This window comes from Ciconia boyciana, chromosome 18 (genome assembly GCF_034638445.1).
Source record: "Ciconia boyciana chromosome 18, ASM3463844v1, whole genome shotgun sequence".
NCBI lineage: Eukaryota > Metazoa > Chordata > Aves > Ciconiiformes > Ciconiidae > Ciconia > Ciconia boyciana.
This window is the reverse complement of record NC_132951.1, coordinates 5,798,406-5,821,607: the sequence shown is the minus strand read 5'-3', so window position 1 is coordinate 5,821,607 and position 23,202 is coordinate 5,798,406. Positions and strand designations below refer to the sequence as shown.

The window sequence follows — 23,202 nt, the reverse complement described above, 5'->3', positions numbered from 1 at the left end:
GTACAGCTGAGCAAAGTGATACCAAAATGGCACAAGAGCATTTAGCCTTCAGTTTGCTCCACTGTAAATTGCTCTGCATGATGCAAGCCACGGTCAGGGATTTACAGATTCAGAGCAAATTTTTGTGGAAGCTGTAGAATATAATAGTAATTATATTATTTCTAGGAAGCCTTAGACCACAAGACATTTCTGCAGATGCAAATTCTATACTAGGGCTGTAAGCCCTCTGCAATGGTTATTTTCTATTTGACAGGATTCTTCATTAGTGGAAGGATGAAGCATACAGCAGGGTTTCTGCTCTCACTTGTAATTAATTCTGGGAAGAGGAAGCAGAACTCTTCCTGCTGCAAGAGAGTTTGACTCTCTTGTCCAGGGGATAATTTGCTCAGCTCTCTGGAACAGGGTAAAAATCAGAGTGGGCGAGCAGTCCTTCCAGAACGGATCCTGTGTAGAGCTATGCATTGAACTTCATCCAAGTGAAACCTGTTCATCAGTCTCTGCCCAAATCTCTTCTCATTGTCAACATTCCTCCCTCACAGTCTGTTGCGGGTCTAGTCCCACCAGCTCTCGTCTTACACCAGTTGTTTTGGTTTATACACAGGCAGGTGCAAGATGGTGCAGGTCTTTTGAAGAGCAGCACAGGAATTCATCACCTTATGCCAAGGTCTGATGGTGTCCCCATGGACCAGGATGTAGCGGAGCCACGCTCTTCCCTTTGGTGGTAGGGACAGACTATGTCATTTCACTATTCGTGCCCAGCTCTGAACAGGGAAGAGAAGCACAGCCCCAGTGCAGTCCTGAGCCATGAGACTCGCAAAGCTCCGTAGAATTGGCCTCGGCACACTGCTGGGCACAGGTGGAAAAGCCATGAGTTTGTGGGGGCTGCAGCGTACACACCCAGTAATGAATGTAGAATTGTTTTTCACTTGTTTATTTTGGCCTTTTGATCTCCACAACAGGTTACATTATTTTTTTTCTTTAATTGGTGCATCTATTCCCTTGGCCTTGGATTGTTGCCTTGGAAATGCACAAGAGACCTTTGGAGAACTGCTTATTACAGCAGCAGGTGTGCATAACGCTGACCTGGACAAGCCTGCATGAGTCACCTGCTGATGGTTTGGGTTGTAGGTGGCTGCATGAGTCATTGAAAGTGAGGGGATCCCACACCACCCGATCTCCTGAAGGGCAACATTAATGCCTTTGGGTGCTTGTTGTTATTGTGCATCAACAGCATATAGTACAAGATGGTTCGCTCTCCTCTTCCTCCTCAGCCGACACGGGCTGTGAAACAGCACAGTGCTGCGGAGTAGGGTGGCTGAATGTGAAAAGCAGCAGCCCAAATCAGAGGCCCTCTTTGGAAATCTGGCTGAGCTGTAGCTTCTCTCATGGAGGACAGTGAGGTTTGTATGGGCGGGAAGCAAGTTGGAAGAGCTGTTTGTATTTGTGTGTGTGTGTACATGTGTGTACTTGTAAGACCGATGGAGAAAGAAAAACTAAACACACCAGGCTAATGCCCCGGCTGCCTGGTGAGTCGGTGTGAGTAGGAGTTTGGTAACGTCAGGAAGGAGGGTGGGCTCCTCCATACGAGTGGCTATAAGGAGAGAAGTGGAGGGCATTGGCCTGCTGTCTCTAGGCAGAAAAAACATACTGCAGGAAAGATGAGACACCAAAGGGGCAGGAGTAGAGTGTAATACTTTGATATCCAGAAAAGGAGGGGATCTGACAACCAGATGATGGTTTTCAGCAGCGCTGGTGTGTCTCTTGGTAGCTCAGTGCCTGGCAACTTTGATAGCAGTGCAGATCGACTGTAGGAACATCACATATGGTCCAGAAAGCTGTTCATGCATTTCTTCCCTCTGCATTACTCTTGATGACTGTTTGAGATCAGACATGTTTGAGATCAGACACATCTCTCATGAGCACCAATCCAAGTGCCAGGCCTTACACTGTTCCTGTAACCTGGGGAGAGGTACGGACCATTCCTCCTGAGGCATTGCCTGCACCAGGGAAATGTGCTGCAAAATCCCTTTAAAGCCACCTTCCCTTTGTGGGCGAGGACGTGCAGGATGACAGCACATGACTGGTGACCCATGAATAAGCTAGAGTGCACTTGCAAGAGGCCAGCAAATGCCCAGGTGCTTGCCCTACATATATATTATATACACACACACTCATATATATGTGTGTGTGCCATTTTTGCATACTGCTGGGCAGTCCCTAAGACATAAATGCATGCATACCTGCAGTCTGGCCTTTCATTGCAAAATGCCACACTGATAGGCAGCCATGTGAGTTTGTTACAGGACAGGGAAGGAGAATTAAAGGGAGAATGGTCTGTCCTTGTGCGTGAGGAGACCACATCTCCCAAGCTATAAAAGGTCCCCTGGGCAGAGGAACCGCACTTCATAGCAACTTTTTACAACAATATCTTTAGTGCCAATTTCTTGCCAGGAACGCTGATCGCATCGTGTTGACCTGAAGCTTTTTTCAGCCCAAGCAGGGACTGCGTTTGCCTCGTGAGGCTACTCTTATTTTATGGCTTGGTAGAGTTTTTTTGTGACAGGAGTGCCTTGCTCTACTGCATTCATTTCCATCATCATTAATGAGAGAACAAATTAAAAGGTATTTCTGGACTGAAGTCCTTCCAAGGGGCAGTTCCTCCAGGTTGCCTTTGAACCTGCTGCCCATGAAAGCAGGGAGGAGCACCAGGCAGCCTCCACTGATATTTTCCAGTCCCGCTCCTGCCGCACAGAAATCCCCATGGCCCTGTCGTTGCCCCATGGCCCTAACCGGGGTCACCACAGCAAGGAGGCAAAACCTTGAGGGAAAAGCCTCCTGGAGGTGGCCTCCCCAGCATGGGTGCTTCGAGCTGGGGCAGCTGTAGGGGGATGAACCCTACAGCAATGAGCTCGGGGTCTCCTTCAGCACCGTGGGGCCTCACGGGCTGACAGGAGTCGGGGTGCGCTCCGTGGCTTTGCCGCCCCCCACCCCTCCTGCTGCCTTCGTGAGGGGCCGGGCACCCCGCCAGGCCCAGCTCCCTCCGCCTCAGCCCGCCCTGGGGGCTCTGAGGGAATATCTTCCTCACGGCCCTCGGGGCTGGCCGGGCGCCTGATGCGGGCCTGTGGGGTGGAGAGAGAGGGGCTGGGGCCGCAGGCAGCCGCCATGGTCCCGACTCTGCCCCTTTCGCCTGCCCTCGCCCCTCAGCGCTCCCCCCCCCGCTTCTCCCCCCTCCATCTTGGGCCGCCCCTGCGGCGCCGGCAGGGCCCTGCAGGCGGCGCTGTGCGGAGGGCGGCGGCGCGGCGCCTTCCCGCGCGGGATTGACAGGCCGGGCCGGGGAGGAGGGAGCGGCAGCGAGAACCCGTATCGCCCCGGAGCCCGCCGCCGCCGCCGCGCAATCCGTCGCCATCCGCCGCGCCCCGCGCCCATCGCACCTCCGCACCCGGCTCCCCAGGCACTCCCGGCTCCCCGCCACCACCACAGGTGGGTATCGGGGGCCGGCGGCGGCGGCGGCCGCGGATATTTGGGGCGGTGAGTGGGGCCGGGGGGGAGGAGGAGGAAGGGGAGGGAGAGGGAAGGTGGGACGAGGCAGCCCTAAAATGGAGCCGGAGCCAGCGGCTGCCTGCGGCTGCGGCACCCCGTGGCCTCCCGGCTCGGCTCGGCCCGGCGGGGGGGAGGCGGCGGCGCAGCCCTGGCGGGTCCCCCGGGCTGGGGGCCGGGACGGCTGTGGGGACGACCCCCCATCTCGGGCTGTTGTAGCCGTCTGTGTTTATTGTGCGACCCTTCCCCCCCCCCCGCCGCGGGGATGGAGGCGCCAGGGGCAGCCGCGGGCCCTGGCCGGGCCGGCCCCATCCCCGGTGAGGGCCGCGGTGAGGCCCGGGGGGGGCTGGCGGGGGCCGCCTGGGCTTGGGGCCCGTTGTCCGGGCTCCTGCCCCCGGGCCGGGGGAGGCCTGCTGGGCGGGTGTCCGTGTGTGCGGCGGGGCTGGACACCCCCCCCCCCCCTCGCCGCCCCGCTCCCCGGCGGGGTGCAGGAGGGGCTGGGGGCGAGGGAAAGCGGGGGGTGTGTGTGTGTGGGGCTCCCCGCCGCAAAGGCAGGTTGTTTTTCTTCGTCGTCTGGAGTGTGACACAAAGATATTTTTGTCGCGCCGTGTGTGTGTGTGTCTCAGCAAAACGAGGGGGGTGGCATCCAGAAGGCTCGGTCGGTTTGTTATTGTGCGGGAGGCTACAAAAGGGTTGCTGAGGCCGAAAGCTGAAATGCGGCTTGGGGCGGGGGGTGTGCGGGGAAGCTGCTGAGCCTGGGGGAACGAGGATGGAGTTTGTGCGCTTTGGTGCTGGGAGAGCTTGTTAGGTAGGTTTGAAAAGATGGGGTTTTTTTGGTTTAGGAAGGAGTTTTTCATTTCTGTGTGGGAGCAGATGTGCTGCAAGCTGGGGAAACCCTAATGCGGGTCCTGGGACACGTGTGCTGTGCATCTTCACCAGGAGGGTGGTTTGTTTAGTAGCGTTGGTTGTGAACTAGGAGGGTTTTTTCGTTAAGGTGGTTACGAACAAGGCCCTGGTCCCCAGAGTCAAAGGTGGCCGATGGGGTTTGAATGAATTGGGAGTTGTGGGTTCTGTTAGGAGAGTTGTTTTGTTTTGGTTTTGTCTTCTGAACGTGCAAAGGGTGAGATACTCCTTCGAGTATCAACTCATCAGGTATTTGTGTATTGACGTTACTGGCGTTTGGGGTGATAACATAAAATAAATGTTTAGGACTTTAGTAATTTTGTTTCTTTCTAGGAACAGGTATTGAGTATAAGCACATTGCAGTGTCTACATCGTCTGCTATAGTCTGTGAAGAGGGAAGGCATCCTGCCCCTTCCAGGACTGAATCAAGGTTTATAGTAGAAGTTTTGTTTGTGTTAAGCCTTGTCTTGCAGGTGCACATGGGGCCTCCACTGGAATGGGCCTTTTCGTGATGCATAAATAGCTGGTCCTTGCCTTGGAGAGCCCAAGTTTGGAGAATCGGCTCCTGATGAGTATATTTCCCAGATATAAACTGGCAAGGGTGTAATTTTTGGACCTGCCTTTTCCACACCTTTTGCACATTCAGTTGGCGCTGGGGTAGTTAAACCCCAGCGTCCTAAAAGCTAGTGGTCTGGGCTAGGGACTGGGGAGTAAAGTCACCTGGAAGAGGTAGGGAAGAGGAGGGAGGCCGAGACCATATTTTGAAAGTGGAATTTAAAGAGAGAATGGAAAGTGACCGTTTCAGGATGATTTTTGTCTGAAAAGTTGAAATATCTACCTGCATTTTTCACTTCAAATGAAGTATTGTAAATGGGCCTAGGTTTCATCAGGAGTGCATCTGGGGGCCTTGAGATCTTTGTGGGTTCATCATGGATGATGCTCCTTCTTCCAGGACTGTGGCTGAAGAGGTTCTTCCTAGTTAGCAGAGTCTATTTTTGGGGTATGATAAACAAGACCTCTCCTATGTGACCTCTTTGAAATGGGCTGGTACTCTGCTTTTTACAGTTGAAAAGTTCAGATTAAAAATCCTACTCAGACAAATCACAAATACAGTTTGAGATTGCTGGGGGGGTTTTGGGGTGGTTGGTTTGTTTTAGAGGTTTTTTGTTGTTGGTTGTTTTTTTTTTTCCCCTTTAATTATGTGTTTCCTCAAGCCAGTACGAGTACCTCTGCTGTTAGCTGTATTTTGATTTTGTGCTTAATTTGATATGTACATTGAATATAAGTTGGTTTGTTTTTTTTTTAATTTTTATTTGTTGATCTGGTCTGCTTTTCTGCATGGCTTGAGTAGACTAGATGTCACACATTTTAGGATACTTTCAGCAGTCTTCACTGATAAGAAGATATATTTCTACAAGACTTGAGCAGATACCGTTCCTTTTTTTTTTAAAAAAGAAAAAAAAGTAGTAAACCCACGAGCTTTATATAGGTTTCCAAAGTTGTTGTTATATAGTGCCTTGGTGCCTTGTTTTTTCTAAATTCAGAGAATTTTTTATTTGGTCTTACAGTGCATTTTTTGATGAACTGTGGGCTTTTTTTTTTTCTTTTTCTGTGTGTGCATGAGAGCTTAAAAGTGAAACTCAGCCAACTGGCTGAAGCTGGAAGAGTGAGTAAATAGTCCATACAAATGCTGGAAAGGAGATGCAGGTTTAAAAGTATTTTAGTTTTAATAAATATGAGTAATGTTCCTAAAGAATTTTTATTAAAATGATTTAACTTTATAGTGACATTTTAATAAAGCCTTTTATTAAAGCTGTGTATAAAACCCAACTTCAAAGGCTAATTTACTTGAACAACCTCCTTGTAAAAGTAGGGGTGGCATTAGAGTCCGTATTTGTCTTGTGCCTGACGCAGCGTGCCATGGTATCTGCCTGAGTGATGGTATAAAGACAAACAATCCTCAGTCCTCATGTGTGTGGCACTGATGCTTTTGCATAGCACCCGATTCCCATACCGCATCCTCCCCATCCTGCAGGATATCGCATCTGAGGTGTAGCTGGGAAAAATCAGGACCATGGTTTTGGCATGTCTGGTAGTGCCTCAAATTTGCCTGAGCTGTACAGTACAGAGCCTGCTAGATTATCCATTACAGAATTACCTACCTGCTTAAGATTGAAAAGTGTTGGTTGCTCAAGTCCTTCATTGTACTTACCTGAGTAATTGAAAGTATTTAGGGCGAGCCGGGCTAACTTTCTTAAGTGCTGCTGCATTGAAAATAATAGTAAGCCACTTTATTTTTTCTTTTATGATGATAGTCTGTACAAAGAGATTTTGCTATAGTGGCATTTCCACTTGTAATTGTGCATTTTCTTGTTGTAGGAATAGAAGCAATATGAACAGGAGAAACTTGCTGAATACAGGACGGTAACTTTAGGGGAGGGAGGGAGAGGGTTTATTCCAAGGGCTGGACCTCTGGTCATCCCTGCTCCTCTTTGCTAGATTCCTCGTTTATTCTGCAACTTGGCAATGAGTGCCTTGCTCTTCAGCTAATTGTGCCTTGTAAGTGGGTTTTGTTTTTCATGTGGCACTGACTCATTCTCCTAATAGGTCGATAATTTTACAGCTCCTTATCGCTAGTTTGTCATTTGGAACATAAGAAATACAACTGTGAGTCTGTCAGGTATCAGACAATGAGGTGAAAGCACAGTGAAGAGGTAAAGGCTGGGGAGGTGCAGCTCTCCTTTGCAGAACATCTTTTTCCGACTGCTGAAATTAAGTGACTTTGTAACAAAAGTCATGACAGCGTGCTCCTGGAAAGCACCTTCTGAAGGGGGTTTTGCAGATATGTGCAAAACCCATCTGGTTTGATTAAAGAGTTGTTCTTTCCCACAGGAGGGAAAAATGGGGCTAACGCAGGAGATTGTGTTATAATGTTAAGCCTCACTGAAAAGTAGCTTGGGCTCATTTTTAGTTACTAACTTGTACTAGTATTCAGGATGTTCTCTGTGTGCCCATGTGCTTCCTGCCAGAAGTAATTGAGAAGTTTGAGCTGATGAGCCATTTATTTCGGAGCAAAGCTGTTCAGATGTGCATAGTTGTAAATCCCGATCCCTTTTTTTGGTGTGGGAACATTGGGACCATAATTGAAGTGGAATGGAGGCTGGTCTAGTAGTCCTGGGTTGTTCTGTATTTACCTGTGGCATTGGTTCGTTGTGAAGCTGCTTGATTTGCAGTGCTGTGGGGTCTGCGAGGACAGAAGGTGGTTTTGAGGTGTTAAAGGGTGTACGTGCAGTTCTGCAGGGGGTCACTGTTCCTACAGTGAAAATACAGTGTCTGTATTTTGGTTCTGAACACTTCCATTTTCAGGAAAGTGCTGGTAAACTGGAAGGGGCAAGAGAGCTCACTGTTACATCTTTTAAGAGACTATGGGTATTAATTTGTGGAGGACTGGTGAAAACAATCATACCTTGAGTGAAAGGGAAGAGGTAATGGCCAGATTTGAAACATGCAAAAGTGAAAGAGGAGGTGAAGGTGAGCCAGGCTTAAGTGTGAAGAAATACACAAAAAATACCAGGAAGAAAGCGAGGACTTGCTAACAGCACCCTAGGATCTGCCCAGGAGGACTACTCTGTTGCACTGTAGTATTTGCAGAGTCTGCACCCTGTTGGAAGAGGCTTGGTGGAGGAATCCTTCCTGGGTAACCGTTGAGACATTTTGGACAGGAATTGTAGTGATGGTGCTGCAAGGAGTGAATAGAGACAGGTTTGAAGAGCTTGTGCTGGGACTTTGCTTCCCACAGGCACTTCTTGTGTGGGAATATAGTGAATTTTTTTTTTTTTGAAGAGTTCTGCTGTGGGGTAGGTTCTTCAGCTGTTCCCACCTGTATGTGGGCTGGGAGCCCGTACAAAAGCCTTGAGTGCTCTTGTTCAGAGTTTGGAGTGGGCTGTGAAGCAGGCAGGGGAGTAAGGACATGCTCAAGAAATGCTTCTTCATGGCTGGAATAGTATGAAGTATGGTTTTATCTCTTTCTGAAATAACCGAAGAATCATGCTCCCACCTAGCAATTGAAACTTCACGAACCATCATTTAGGAGTGGATTCATGAGATCTGAGTGTTATTACGCTGTTAGTGTTCTGTGTCTGAGCAAAATGTTGCTTTTAGTGATGCCTGTGATCCTGTTGCAGTGAAAGCAGTGTATGGGGTGCTTCATTTAGGAGGTGTTTGCAGCATTCCCCATCCTGTCACGCAGTCCTGCTCCTCCAGAACTCCTCTGGAGCAGGGCTTCATGCTGCTCCTGGCCCCACAGCATTAGGAAGGCACTGTGATTCACAGGGTGGTTTCCAGCCCCAGAAAGTGGGAGATGAAGGGTTGGTTTCTTGTTCTGCCACTCGGCATAGCTGCAGAGTTCTGCAGTGTCATTTTCCTATCTGGAAAATAGAAGTGATGATGCTTACACACCTTGTCAGTTATGCACTGCAAATATCTATGTAAATTAAAGCATCTGTGAAATGTTTTCACTTCCTGTCCAGCTCTGCATAGTCCAGATGTCTCATGCATAGTCTGAGTTGCTTAGCTCTCCAGAAAAGCTAAAGCTACCTAAACATACCTAAAGCTCCTTTCTTCAGAGTACAGAATCACACTGCATTTAACGTTGGGTTTTTTACTGCTTTGTACCTGTGTCCTTTTCCCGTCAGATTCCTGTTAGCATCCTTGGCATTCATTTGCAGTGCAAATGGCTCCTATGAATAGGCTTCCTCTAAGAAAGGTTGCTGTGCAATGCTGCATTACTCTAGTGTTGTTAAAATTCGGGAACCTGGAGGAATACTTCCTTGGAAGCTTCAGCATCTGCAGTGTTTATGAACTGCAGGCTTGTCTGAACTGCTTGTAATCTTATTAATGGTTTGAACCGGCTGCATCAGACTGGATGGCTGTGGGAAATCAGAGAAATCTCATAGAGAAAGATCTGTTCAGCTCTTGCCAGAGCAGCTTTGTAGCCTGCAGTGTGTGTGTTGGTGCTGGCCTGTCTGGCTGCAAAGGTGCCTGCTGGAGGAGCTCCCGTCAGTGCCTTGGGGAAGAACAGGACTCGAGGGATCCCCTCAGCAGGGGTAGGGATCCCTACCCCTGAGGGATCCCCTCAACAAGAACCTCTCCCTTGTGTGAGCAGTGAGGGATTGGCATTTGCTGTCTGCTGATGAATATCATTGGGTTTTATCTCTAGTCTTTCTCTTCATAAAGATAACCTTTTGTGCATAACCTGAATGGGAGCTGAGGCCCTGAAGTCAGCAGGCAGCCTGAGAGTGTGGAGAGGTGTTACCAAAGCCCAGATCTGGTAGTGAGGCTCATTGGCACAAGGTAAACACCCACCTCCCCATTCCAGTGTGATCCTTCCTGAGACTGCAGAGAAAACAGAGCTGCTTACTCAACAGCTGATGGCATTTGTGTGGAAAGAGCTGTATCTGTTCCTGAAAAAAGAACTGTTAACCCTAAAGACTGCCAGCTTTGCTCTGGTTTCATCTCTTGGAGCTGTGACATCTCTGATTTCCTCTCTCCTTGTTTGCTATAAAACCTATGTTCACTTCTGAGAGATGGAGTGAGTTGCTGAGCTTGGGACCAAGTAAAGGATTTGTGAAATGTTTGTGACTTTCCTGGAAGAATTTCTGTGGTCAGTCCTCAGAATGCATCTGTTCTCTGGCAGCAGTCGATCGCAGTCCTTCCACTTGTTCTTGCCCTGGCTGTGTAGGGCTCTCCAAGGTGAGCTGTGTCTAATGACTCAGAGGCTTACATTTGGGTTCTGGAGCTCGCAGCACCAGTGTTTCACCTATGCCAGTCTTGCTGTATCTCACCTGGGTTATATGGGTATCATCACTGTGATGATTTTTAGAAGTCTGTGTGGCAGAAGCGTCAGGACTAAGGGGATTTCACAACCTTAAGATGCAGTGGTGTTTGGTTTAGTTGTTAGTGATGGAAGTGTCTTTGCCTTGAGCTGTCAGTCCTAAGACCTGGTGCAATGGCCTGAGAACAGTTCACGCTGTGTGGGTGCCTCCTGCCCTCGTGGGCTTCTCTGAAGCAGTGAGCAGGATTGGGTCTGCTTTCTGTGCCAGTGGACAGCCTCTTCTACTGGAAGAGGTTGTTCTAGACATGGCGGATGCTGCTGCAATGCATTCCCTCCTCGTTTGACTCTTCTTTACAACTTGCTCCTTTGTGATCAAGAGCTGCATTTTCTTTGAGGGTCGTGGCAGTGCAGGTTTGGGTGGCTGGGGCAGAAACCTGAGCTCTGGGATCTCTAACACTGCCTACAGTGTTACTTGAGCAAACTGTTTCTCTGCCTTGGTTACCCAGCCTGTAAAATAGGCTGGTCCTGTTACCTATCAGGAGATCCCTACGAGCTATTCGCAGTCTGTTGTTGTTGCTCAGATACTTAAATGCCCAGTTTACCTTACAGTTCAGCTGAATGTTGCCAGGAGCTTTCTGAACAAGTTTTGCCAACAGAGCATTATGCCAGGGATTTATTTTGTATTTGGATTTAAATTGCTTGCTCGTGATGAGCCTCCTTGCTTTGGCGTTGAGGGAACAGGATGGTGTATCTGTGTATTCTCCCCGGACATTCAGCTCTTGGAGGAACCTGAGCAGGGTGAAGTGGAAGGCAGAATCATTTTGGAGGCTGTAGGTAGCGTGCTTCAGCTCTGGGCCTTGGCTGCAGAGGAGCCAGAGCCTAAGTACAACTCTTAAGGGTAAAGATTTGCATTTGAATATGAGCCGTGCTTTGTGCAGGCAGCTCGTGGAGATCACTAGGTCACTTCCCTTTCTTCTTGTACTAGAGTGGTTGGGGTCTGGATTTGTTGAAGCCAAGGTGGTTCTTGCTGAACTGAGCTGCTCTGTCCTCTGTGGGTTTTGCCTCTGAAACGTGAAACAGCAAAGAAATACACTCCTTTATTTCTATGGTGTCTTACTGCAGAAGTCCCTACAGGAAGTCACGGTTTCTGAGCCTGGTGAGGTTTATAGATGGGGGTGTCAGAGTCAGTTTGTGCTGGGGCTCGTCTCATTTAATACCTTTATGGTCTGGATGAGAGGGCAACGAGCGTGATGTTGGTCGTTGGTGCTTCGTAAGATACCTTGCTGCATCCCTGCAGTAATCAGTTCCTGATTCTGAGGGGTATGAAAACCCTGCACTTCCTCTTGGAGTGTTAGAGATAACTGTTAGAGATAACAGTTATTCCTTCCTGACAAGCTGGCACCCAGGGGTCTGTTCCTTCTTTACAGCATGATGGGGCAGATGGGCAGAAAATGGGCTCCGTTTGTCTGGAGGGCTGCTGTAGACAGACACTCCTTTCAAGAAAAGAATTTACTGCACACCTTGGGTTTTCTGCTGCTTGAAAAGGAGAGGGAGTTTCATAAGCATAGGGTCTCTAAGTACTTTCTCTGGGCTGTGGACCAGCTTTCTGGCTGGATTGTTTTGTTTTGTTTTTTCTCCATGTCATAGTCTTGCATCCTCAGGATGAAGTATTTCTTATCTTTGTCTGTGTCCTCAATTACTGGAGGTCAGGGCTCCTTTTCAGGGTGTGGCATTGTCTGTCCAGCCCTTACAAAACGGACCACAGAACTCATTAATATTTTTGTGTAAATACAATTGAGCTCTTCTCCAGACTCCAGTCTGCTTTATCTGTTTTACAGTGAGTTACAAATCCACCCTTTCTGGCTGCCTTTCTCTGCTGCCTGCCTTCCCAGCACTGGGAAACCTGTTTAGCAGAGAGGTGAGGCTTCTGTATTTCACAGGCAAAAGCTGAGATTATGGAGATCTGTTTTTTCTAGAGCTGTGCAGTGGTTCAGTAACAGTAGCTGTGATTCCCAGCCTGTTGGTACATTTATAAGAGAGGGCAGCAGGTGAGCTTGGTGAAGACAGAGCTGAGAAAATGAGGTCAGGTCATCTTACAGGACATGCCCTTTCTGCCCCCTCTGATGTCATGTTTTATCTCTGCGTGTACAGCTCCATGCCACAGAGTTAATGATAGATATGCTGTCCAGAAGACTCTGCCGCTCCTCTTCGTGGTCCCACTGCATGTCTCAAATCCAGGGTGGCTTGGCTTAGAGAGGCCTGATGATGGGGCTGGCCAGCGGGCAAGTCTTCTGGCAGACAGCCTCCGACAGTATTACTCAGCTACCAGCATACCTCTGCAATAAATCATGGGAGATGTGATCCTGGTCTCTCATTCCCTGTTTTTACAAGGAGACAAGGTTCACGGGGGGTGCAGAGAGAAGCTGGAATTGTGCAGAATTAAAAGAACTAGTACTGCCAAATATACCTCTTCAGCTAAGCAAGGAGGGCTTCCCCTTCTGAATGAGGAGCTCTCTTTGCTATGGGGTGTTGTATCTTTTCTCTGCACTGCAGACTGCTGACTTGCTTCTCCCCGTCTGGCAGGATTTGGTGCCACATTCAGGATCTCAGCAGGCCATTCTTCAGGTGTACCAACAAATCTTAGCAGCTCCCTCTGGAAGCAATGCAACAGAATGACAGCAACCGGTTTCTTGTGGTCTAGACTCTTGCTACAGCCTCTGCCTGCAGCACAGCTCTCTTCATTGATCCTATTGACTGTGTACTTCAGTGCTGATATTCTCCGGTTGCTCCCCTCCTTACTAAGCAGTCTCTCCTAGGAACTGAACGCTCGTCTGGTCCCTTCCCTGCAAGGCTGATGATCCCTGCCTGGCCCAAACAGGGCTTCTACAGGATAAGTGCATCTGGCACCAAGCCCCCAGGGCAGCTGGTCACACTCTTTCACCAAAGCTCTTCCAAGGGCAGCCAGTGGTGTCTTTCATCGCCAAGGCAGGTGGTGACCATTTCACAACTAGGTGATTCTTGGTGGGACATGTTCCAGGAGAAGTAGGGGTATCTCCCTGGTGACAGAGAAATGTTTAGCTATGAGAAGTACCAGCAAAATTGACCTTGTGTATTTAAAGAAGAGTGAACATCACTAATCTTCTGTAAAACTATATGTTTTTTAAAAGGTTTCGCATTACCAGTGACATTAGAAACCACAGTAGATTTCAGGTTAACATCAGCTCCAAACACTTCTGTACTTCTCTATTCTTTTGCTTTTGCAACTTGTGAGTTTCTGAACAACTTGTATAAAATTTCAGGTCAAAAATCTTCCTGCTTCTGGAGAAAAGCCTTTTCACTGTTAAGCTCCATCCTGTTGCTTTGTTTTGTGCTTATGACTGCTGCTGTGAAGTGAGCAAGGAGTGAAGGTCTGCACTGGTCTCGGGTCCTTTGCCCCAGTGATTGTGCTCAGTGTAGAGCTCAGTGGTATGTGAGTAGCTGAAGTCATTCCTTCTAGTGTGTGTGTTACCTTTCATAAATCTGTTTGCCCTGCTCAATTAAGGCTGGCTAACTTCCAGGTATTCAAGCTCCATTGAAGTCTTGTGAATAAAACACCAGCAGCCCAGCCTCCTTCGTACATAGATTTACAAAGAGCTTTGCGAACAATCCTGTTTGTCAGGAGTCTCTCCCTTTTGGCTCTGTTTTCAGCTCAGGGGTTTCCAGTTGTTACTAGTGCCAGTAACTCAAGGTTTTCACGTGGCTCTTTTTGCAGGACAGGCTCCCTGTGCTCAGTAGATCCCTTCTGTATCTCCAAGACTTGCATGCTCTGGCACTTAAAATGTCGCTGTTGCTCTCTGGATTAGAACGTACCCCTTTAAAAGGCAGCTAGATGGGGTCAATACCCACACGTGAAATCCAGGGCAACACAATGTGGACATGAAGACTCCTTTACTTCTAGTAAAGGTAGTGGAGCTCTCTGCCCAGGAAGCAATTCTGGAGCAGTTATTTGTACCCTGGGGTCTCTAATGTAACTGGTCATAGTGCAGTGTTTTCTGATTCCTCTGAGATGCTCAGTATTGTGCACTCCAGTGCTGTCCCTGGATATTACAGGAGACCTTGCTAGTCCTGAGAATGGGAAGAGCTAAGCCTCACGCTAAAACTGATAGTGAGCCTTCCCCCAAAGACCTCTATAAACCCAGAGAGGAACCTTGCAGAAATGCTGGTGATTGTTTTTTTGGTGTGGTGTGGTTTTTGTTGTTCGGTTTTGGTTTTTGTTTTTGTTTGGGTTTTTTTCATTTCTCTGTAACAGGGGATAATGCTTTCTTCAGGGTCAGCTATCGGACATGGGGAGCCTGAGCACAGGTCAGAGGCTTTGCCGAGACTGTCAGTTTTCAGTTGTCAGCATTGGCATGTGCCTTCTGGTTCTATCTCTCCTAATAGTAAGCATGCAGGCTGGCAGTTCAATTCTTAATTAACTTGATTTTTATCAGAAATGGCTTTGCTCTGCAAGACTGGAAAGCCTTGATGATCCCTGCCTGGATTCCCTGCTTGACTGTGTGACAGGAAAATAGTCCAGTGTTGTGACAGCCTTGGGAGGCTCTGTGGCCTCTCTGAAGTGCTGTGGGTGACCTGGGTGCCGAGCGATCCCCCTGGCCAATACACCCATGGACTAGCTCAGATCTGCAGCTGGCTGCTGTCAGGAGGGACGGGCACCAAGGTCCTGCCTGCGGGATGGCTCCGAAGGGGCTCAGCACCTCTGCAGCTTCTTTGCACAGTGACCGTATGGGATGTGCCTCACCTCCCCGTGAACTTGTTTCCCCCTTTGGAGCGCACACATAACGCACAAACAGAGCTGTGTTTCACGTTTTCAGCTTCAAAGCGCTGAAGGAGTTCAAAGTAAATTTCACTTATCCAGACGGCGGTTGTGGCTGTCCCAGAAAGTTCGACAAGGGGCTTTAGCCCGACATGTCCCCAGCTCCTCTGCTCTGAAGTGGTTGTTTATTCCTCCTGCATCCTTTTAATGATATAAGATGTAATCAAGAGGCAGCTGAGACCCAGTTATGTAACTGGTTGTCAGGGTTTCTCTTTGGCAGCATTACCCTGCGTGCTGTTTGCGTGCCGACTTTCAGGAACTGGGGATTTTCTGTTAACTGGCTAACTCCTGAACCTGATGTGGTAGTGCGCTTCCCCCCCCCCCCCCAATGCCTATTAATTTTGTCTGGTTTGAGTTTTGTAAACCTCAGAGTGGATTTTATTGCTTGGGGTTGCATGAGGTTGGTACAGGATTGACGTGATCTGGATAGTCCCCGAGCCAGGCTCCCTCTGCAAGGCTCAATATACCTGTAAAAGCAGGTGGCTGTGGTCTTGCCAGCGCAGCTGAGGGCTGGCATGCAGCACCCTCTGCTCTTTGCTCTGGTTTGGGGCTCCCCACAGCTCTGCCACTTCAAACAGGTCATTGTTCTCAGTCCGGTTTCTACTTTACTGCCAAGTCCGTGCTAATCAGTGTTTTTTCTCCGTTTCTCTTTTATGTCTGTCCCACTAATAAAATACAGTGGAAATGGGCAAATGAGGGAGGAGCTATTGTTGTCTTTGGCACACAGTGACCATCTGAGCAAAGATTGAACCAGACTGGAGCCAAAGATTTGTTTGCTACTCTGCAGGAAAAGGTGCCTCAAGAATGCCGGCCAGCCCTGTTGCCTCTGCAAGCCTTCGTGCTGCAGCCCCATGTGGTGGTCCAGCAAGGGTGGCTATGTGGGCTTCTTGTGGAGCCTGATGTTTTTCCTGAGCATCCTGTGGGTGCTGTTACTGAGTGACAGAAAATACTTTTCTTCCCCTACCCCCGACCGCGCTGCTTGCTGCCTAGCACACAGCTTCTTGCTCCTGCCGGGCCCGACTTAAATCCTACAATGCAAGAACAAATGCTGCGTGGTGCCAGGTTTACTGGTCAGAAACTTGCCCCCTGGCAGCAGCCTTTAGATGGGCTTTGCTCAGCTAGTTGTAGATCACAGTACATTCTCAGACTGGCTGTATCCAACATGTTTGTGGTCTGTGCTTTATTCTGTACATAATATGTGATGGACTAATCCTCTTACCTGGAAATGATGTTTGAGAAGGCATTGCTGGTGGAACTTGTAGCCTCTGGTCATATGCAGTTTCTTTCAGAAAGAGTGATTTCTGACTGCATTTGAAACACGCTTTCAGCTGGATGAGTTTCAGAAAGGGTGAAGGGTGGGAAGGTCTAATATATATATAGCATTTTGTTACTCCAACACAGCGTTGCAACCTTAAGATGGGACCTAGCAGATGGTATAATAAAACTGCCAGCAGTTTTAGGCTTGAAGTGGAGGCTTTACAACAAAAATATGGAAATCTAAAATATGTGTGAAAAGGTTACATTAAGCTCCTAGATTTGAGAAAGCTTAGAACAGAGAATTATGCTTGAAAAAATGAAAGGTTCATTGAAAGTAAGCAAAGTTTCTTTTCTGACATAAAAGTTGAGCTACAGTGTGTGCGTTCCCCATGTTTCAGCTTTGTCATAGGCTCCAAGAGCCAAAAAGTGAAAGTAAAGAGAGTGCCTGCATGAAGGGTGTTAATCGCAGCATGTTGTGCCAGCAAAGATCAGAGTGAAAAATTAACAAACCACATCTATTGTGAAAAGTGTGTTTATAAAATGGTGTTGAAGGTGCCGGCAACGGAGAAAATGTAATCTTTTTTATAAAATGTTTTCAGGATTCATAGTATAACTGCTGAACCCACAGGTTCAAGAGTTTGAACCTGTTTCATTTGAGCAGGTTTTTTTGGACTCCTTAACTGTCTCTCATGGCCAGCAGATGAGAAAAGGGATTTTGAAGAAATAACTGTGTTGCCTTCAGGTGATGCTTTCAAAGCATTAATTGCTGCTATGGGTCATTAACTGTGGCCAGTGTGGAACCATAATCCTAAACATTACAAACCTGGCTACCAGTGCATTCAGTGGGAAACCCCATGATAAATTCCAGTGTGGTAATAAGAGACAGTGCTTTTCTGTCATTTATGTTTAGGAATCCTTGTGCATAGCTGCTTATTTTTAGACTTACTCTTTTAAAGCAAGGGCTATGTTGACCACCCTCTCTTGTATTCTCATACTTAAAGGAGCTCGCCTCCTTGGCACTGGAGTGGCAGAAAAAAAAGATGCTGTGAGAAGTGTGTTCCTGCAGTTCTTGTCATTCAGTTTATTAATCTTAAATCCCACAAGCTTCTTGCGACTAAAGAGGAGAGGGTTAAAACATTGTAACTTAGTGTGTCTGCTCAGTACAAATTTTCAGTTCTAGCAGTTGTGCATGTTTTACTTGTCTGTGGCTGAATAATCTGTTTGATGGCGTTTCCCTGGTTGTCTTTCATTAAAAGGCAGATCGGGAGCGGCGCAGAGAAATTTCCTTACTAGATGACATTTCATCGCAATGTCCGATCGTTTGGGGCAAATAACCAAGGGAAAGGATGGGAAAAGCAAGTACTCGACTCTCAGCCTGTTTGATAAGTATAAAGGAAAGTCAATAGAAGCTATCAGAACTACAGGTAAGAAATGCCTTCAGAAAGCTCCTTTTGGTGTCTTCTAAGAGTGTTGTTGCAGAGCTAATTCAGGTTGTTGGCCCTGTGGGTAGGATGCCCAGTGGGAAGCAGCTGGGTTGCAGAGCTGTTTGTGCTGGTGTCTAAGCTTGTGTTTCATTAGGACTTCAAGGAAAATGACTGCGGTTCTTTGTGCTGCTGTTATTGTAGAGACACGGAGGAATTATGGCAAAACAGCTGGGGGACTGTTGGCCCTTTCATTTAGCCTGTCTCCTTGCTGCAAAGTGGTCAGGTTGCAAACTTGAGTGAAAGCCTTACTGGGGCCTTAGATTATACCAAGACAGGGCAGTTAAGCTGACTGAAGTGCCTTAAGTTGGTCAGACCTTGTGTGAGGTGAGAGTCAAAGACTGAAGGCCTCTGGGGAAGAACTCGAATTAGTTTTGCAGTGGAGATGTAACCAAAAGTAGATGGTGGGGTCAAAAAAAATGGAAACATGGCCTGGACTGGCTCTGGATTTGGTGCGGGAGTAGAAAACCAAAGAAAATAAAATACCATCTTAATAAATGTGATCTGATGGGTAGAGCTGGAAAATGTAGTCCTCAGGACTCCTGAGTTAGATTACTACTCTGTCTGCTAAGAGGTGGACTTGAATGGCCATTTCCCCAAGCTGTGAAAAGGCAATGCTGCTTCTCCTTGGTGGAATGAAATATGAGTATTTGCACAGGTAGCTAAAAGACTCTGTGGGCATTTTCTGTTAGGGAGAATTATTTCTCTCTCCCTCCCGACCGTTGTAGGAGGTTGCCTGTTAGCCAGCTGCTACAACAGACGGCTGCTTCGCCGTGGTCCTGTGGGAAATGACCTGCCTGTTGACATAGCAGCAGTGGTGCCACTTGTCATACAGTTCTGTTGGGACTGCACCCAGCCACAGTATGCTAATTAAGGTTACTTATCTAGCAGGATATAGCCCTCTATGACCTGCCGTTGTTCCTTTCTCACTAGTTATTCCTAGACATGGCTTACAGAGTCTTGGGAAAGTTGCTGCTGCCCGGCGCATGCCACCTCCTGCAAACTTGCCTAGCTTGAAGTCTGAGAACAAAGGAAACGACCCCAACATCATTATAGTACCCAAGGACGGTACAGGATGGGCAAACAAGCAGGATCAGCCAGACCAAAAGAGGTAGGCAGAGCTACTCTTTCCTAAGTATTGTCAGGCAAGCAGCAGCCGTTGTGCACTGCTGTGCTGTGTGTTGGACCTTACAGTGATCAGTTTTCTGTTGTCCATGCTAGTGTAGAGCCAACGTTAGCTTGATCTTTTAGCAACTGCTTTATTGCCAGAGTTGTTTGTCTGTCTTCCTGCCTTCCTGCCTGCCTTCCCCTTTGATCTCACCTCTGCTGTCTCTTTTCAGTTCCAGTGTGACGGCTGCACAGCTGCAGGAGTCGCTGCCGCAGCAGGGTTTGCAGAAATCTGTCTCCAATTTACAGAAGCCGACACAGTCAATCAGTCAGGAGGTAGGTGCAAGCGGTCTCTGTGACTGCCACCCTGCTTCCCCTGTCCCCAGACAGCTTGAGGGTTTTCTTTAATTGTCTGTGTTGCCTTGCACAAGTAAGAATCAGCAGACTGCAGTTTACAGAACAGCTCCTGTATAATCAATTATTGTAGAATCGACTGTCTTGACTCCCAAGTTACTGTGCCCCAGGAATGCTGTGCTGCAGTTAAAGTATAATTCTGTGCACGTTACCTTTGTACCTTTCAAGTGTGTGCAGAAAGTATAGCTTCAATCTAGAAAGAATGGCTGGAATGTGGGATGTCTGGTTAGCGCTTGTAAACTATTTTACTTTGGGTCTAATTCAAGTGTCGCTTGGTGACAACGGATCCAGCTCTTGCTCCCAGCCTGATGAGACTTGATAAGAAGAGATCTGATCATGTGGGAGAAGTAGCCAGTGTCAGGACCTGAAAAAGCTACTGGCAAGTAAGAAAGCTTCCTCAGAGAGTGCAGGGACCTGGCCCCTCTGTGCTGCAGACTTCACACTTTCAGTTTAAAAAAATTTCCCAGCCCTTGAGGTTCAGGGAAATCAGGACAGGAGTTATGTTTTGAAGAGAAGAGTGATTAATGCATGAGAAAGTAGGGTAGCCTTCAAGCTGAGGTGTAGCATGGAACAAATCTAGAAGATTAAGAGGGACCATTTGGGAAAATGCAACAGAACAAAGGGAAGGCTTGATTAGAGGGAGGAAAGCAAGAGGAATGGTTTGAGGAAATAGTTGGTGAAGATGAGCAGAGGAGAAATGAGAGGCAGGGCAGAGAAGAGGATTTTTGCTGTAGTATCATAGTACAGTGGAGTGGGGAGCAGCTAACTTTAGCCCCAACAAGAAGCTGGGGAGACTTGTGGTATCCAGTGATAATATGGGTGATCTAGAGGTCTGAACCATAGCAGGTGCCAGCCAGGAAATGAGAAACAGTTATGGGACTTCACTGATCTGTGGGTGTTGTGGGTTTTTTTGTGTTTTGTTTTGTTTTTAGAGTACAAATTCAGTGCCAGGTGGACCAAAGTCATGGGCGCAGCTGAATGGAAAGCCAGCAGGACAAGAAGGTGGTGAGTATGATGAACAGAAACGGAGCTGGGTATGTGCCTGCTTCTCCCAGACAGGCATGAGATGGGGTGGACTTTATTTCTTCCTGCTCTCCATGTCTAGACTGGTGTGGAATGGGACACAGCTGTCTTGGTTACAGTGCAGTGAGGCCATATGAGTCTTGTTTTCAATCTGTGTCGTGTGTTGGCTGGAATGATGCAACTGTACCTGTTCAGGTCTGCCAGTGCAAGACATAGCTTGAACAGAATGCATCTCATCGCCACCTTGAACCAGAATGATTTGTGCACTTGGGAAGCAGCAGGGAGTTCTGGGAGGTGAAGGTTTTGAAGGAGAAAGGAAACATTTGCCCCCTCATAAGCATCTTCCATCAGCCCAGAGCAGTGTGTAATAAAGGTGAAGAAAACAGAGTGGAAGAGGGGAGGGATTAGTTTAGAAGAAAAGAAGAAAGGAGAATAGAGGACATTGGAGACTGGAAGTGTACGCATCTCCATGGCTAGTAGCATGGGCAACTTAACCTAATTAGGTGGTCAAAAGTGAGGCTGTAATGATAGTACTCAGGGAGGCTGTACACAGCATCCTTGGTCCAAGGGTATTATGATGTCGGTGGGTGGAAGTGGCATTGAAGCTGTTGGAGGATGCACTTGCTTACACCTTGGCTGGGGCTGTTGTATTAAGTCTCCCTGAGTAACTGTGCTGCTAATGGCTTCTGCTTGACTGAGGATCCTGAAGCAATGTTAACATAAATTGGGTATTTAGTTGTCTTCAGGTGCATCCATTTCCACACAGGAGGTGGTTTCCAGTTGCACTGAGTACTACCATTAAAACTGTAGTGAGAATAACAGCTCAGTTCCACTGTTTTAATGTGAACAGACCTGGAACCATTCAGTTGTTGAGTGAAACTGCAGAGAGATTTGAAAGAACCAAGACAGCTGCAGATTGCAGAAATGGAGGAGACAAGCTTATCCTGAATTAAATGAGTCCCTTGATCAGAGGGTGTTTCTCAAAGGCTAAATGTTAAAGCAGAGACTTGTGCTTGCCTGAGGTTGGTGGCCAGTGCAAAGACTGTGTGTTGTTTGGTTAATTGGTACTTTTTTGAGACTTGCTGTGTGCACCTCCTGTGCAGTCATTTTGAAATCTGATCACCTAACAATGTTCTTAAAGATTTTTTGAAAACTCATTCTAGGTCACACTTATCACTATAGAGTTCTCAACCCAAGAAAAGAGTTGCATATGTGGCTAAGAGCAGCTTAATTAGAAGGTAATTGAATCACAGAAGCATCAGAAATCTGGCTGAAAGGACTTCTTAGGCCATCCCATCCTCGCACCTCTTCTCTGGTGGCATTGAACAATTGCTTTTCCTTCTAAACTAATACAGCAGTTTCTAGTATTATTGGAAAAGAGGAAAGTATTTTGCTGTTTGCTCTCTTTTCGGTAGTACTGCTGTAAAATATTTTTTGGAGAGCATATCCTGAAGAAATGTGGTTTAGTAAATTAATTATGGACTGCTCCGTGCCTGTGTCTTCTGTATAAGGGGCATTTGGAGGAAAAAAAAAGATGCACCAAACTTTTATCAGTGTGATGCTGCCTAGGGTTAGAGTGCAAATTGTTAATGCCTGTATATGAACCGTCATTACATTGCGCAGCCTTACCTGGGGGGTGGAAGTCTCCCCTGAAAGACACTTAAATCTTGTTAATATTCTCATTGCCATTCTAGTTCAGTAGAATAATGCAGTAGAAATCAGAACTTGGCACATCTCAGATATTTTGTGGTGTATTTGAGAAATGTCCTTCTTGTGTATTCTCATCTGTCCAAAATATTTGAATATGTTATGTGCAGCAGTTGCAGTGTCTTCCCTGGAAATCTTCAGATGGGAGGTCTTGTGCAGTGTGCAAGTTCCATAAAGTGAAAATGACTTTAAGAAGCCAATCCTTCTTGACTCTTTAGGGCAAGGAAGGATAAAGATAGATGAGACTCTTTTGTCAGGTCTTCAGTACTCATTGGTGATACTTCTAACATGGTAATTCTGAAATGCCCTTTTTTAAAAGAGCATTAGCCAAGTAACACAAAGAAACAGTTCTCAAAAAAGCCATTTTTTTAGAGTTTAGTAGTGCAATAATGCTGACAATTTCCTTTTATTCAGTGTTATCTTGCCAACAGGTTTAGGAGAATTGCTGTGTGTTGTTTTCCAGTCACTGGCAAGTCTTTCGAATGGACAGAAAGCTGTCATTGTAGGGTGGCTGATGACTCAGCAAGACATTTTGCCAGTGACAAGAAATGAACCTGGCCTGATCTGGCCAGTCATCTGCATCTTAAAAATGCAGCAGCAGGAAGGAGAGCGGGGTATAGCATATAGCACTCGGTCCTTATCTGTGGTCTTTCACTGGGTATATTGCCAGAAATCTTAACAATAGACTTCCCTGGTAGAGTGAGATCTGAGCAGAAAGTCTGAATAGAAATGTCAAATACTTGATAACAGGGTGTCATCTATAAGCGATCTTGCAGAATTTATATCTCTGCCTCAGTCTGAATTTTGTACTTTACAAAAATAATTGGAAGCTGAGAAAGTTCACTCTGACTTCATTGAACATGAAAATTTAAATGAAGATCCCAAGTTAAGAGTGTGGGAGTACTGGGTGAGGACATGTGTTGTCGTGTTGGTGACAGTGTCTGAAAGTGTTTTGGATGTGAGCTGAGGTGCTGGTATGATAGTAATTTGGGTTTAAATATGCTGGAGGCCCAGATTCTCAGGAAACACGTTTCCAGGCTGATGTTGTAAGGGAATTGAAAGAGTGGAAAGATCTTCTGAGTCCCACG

At 47.2% G+C, this 23,202-nt stretch overlaps 1 protein-coding gene across 11 annotated transcripts in view; it reads left to right on the top strand.

The window, feature by feature from the left end:
- Positions 1 to 3,301: 3,301 nt before the first annotated feature.
- The window catches only part of PRRC2B (proline rich coiled-coil 2B), a 51,837-nt gene continuing 31,936 nt past the window's right edge, over positions 3,302 to 23,202 (top strand). For 5 of the 11 annotated variants that reach the window (XM_072883406.1, XM_072883402.1, XM_072883396.1 and 2 more), the window contains exons 1-5: positions 3,304 to 3,528; positions 17,639 to 17,806; positions 18,797 to 18,974; positions 19,204 to 19,306; positions 20,317 to 20,389. In XM_072883406.1, coding sequence (XP_072739507.1) covers positions 17,692 to 17,806; positions 18,797 to 18,974; positions 19,204 to 19,306; positions 20,317 to 20,389 — 469 coding nt within the window. In that variant the 5' untranslated portion in view covers positions 3,304 to 3,528; positions 17,639 to 17,691. Of the gene's footprint in view, positions 3,529 to 17,638; positions 17,807 to 18,796; positions 18,975 to 19,203; positions 19,307 to 20,316; positions 20,390 to 23,202 lie in introns of all 11 variants that reach the window. The other 6 variants (XM_072883404.1, XM_072883405.1, XR_012045718.1 and 3 more) reach the window with 5 other exon arrangements.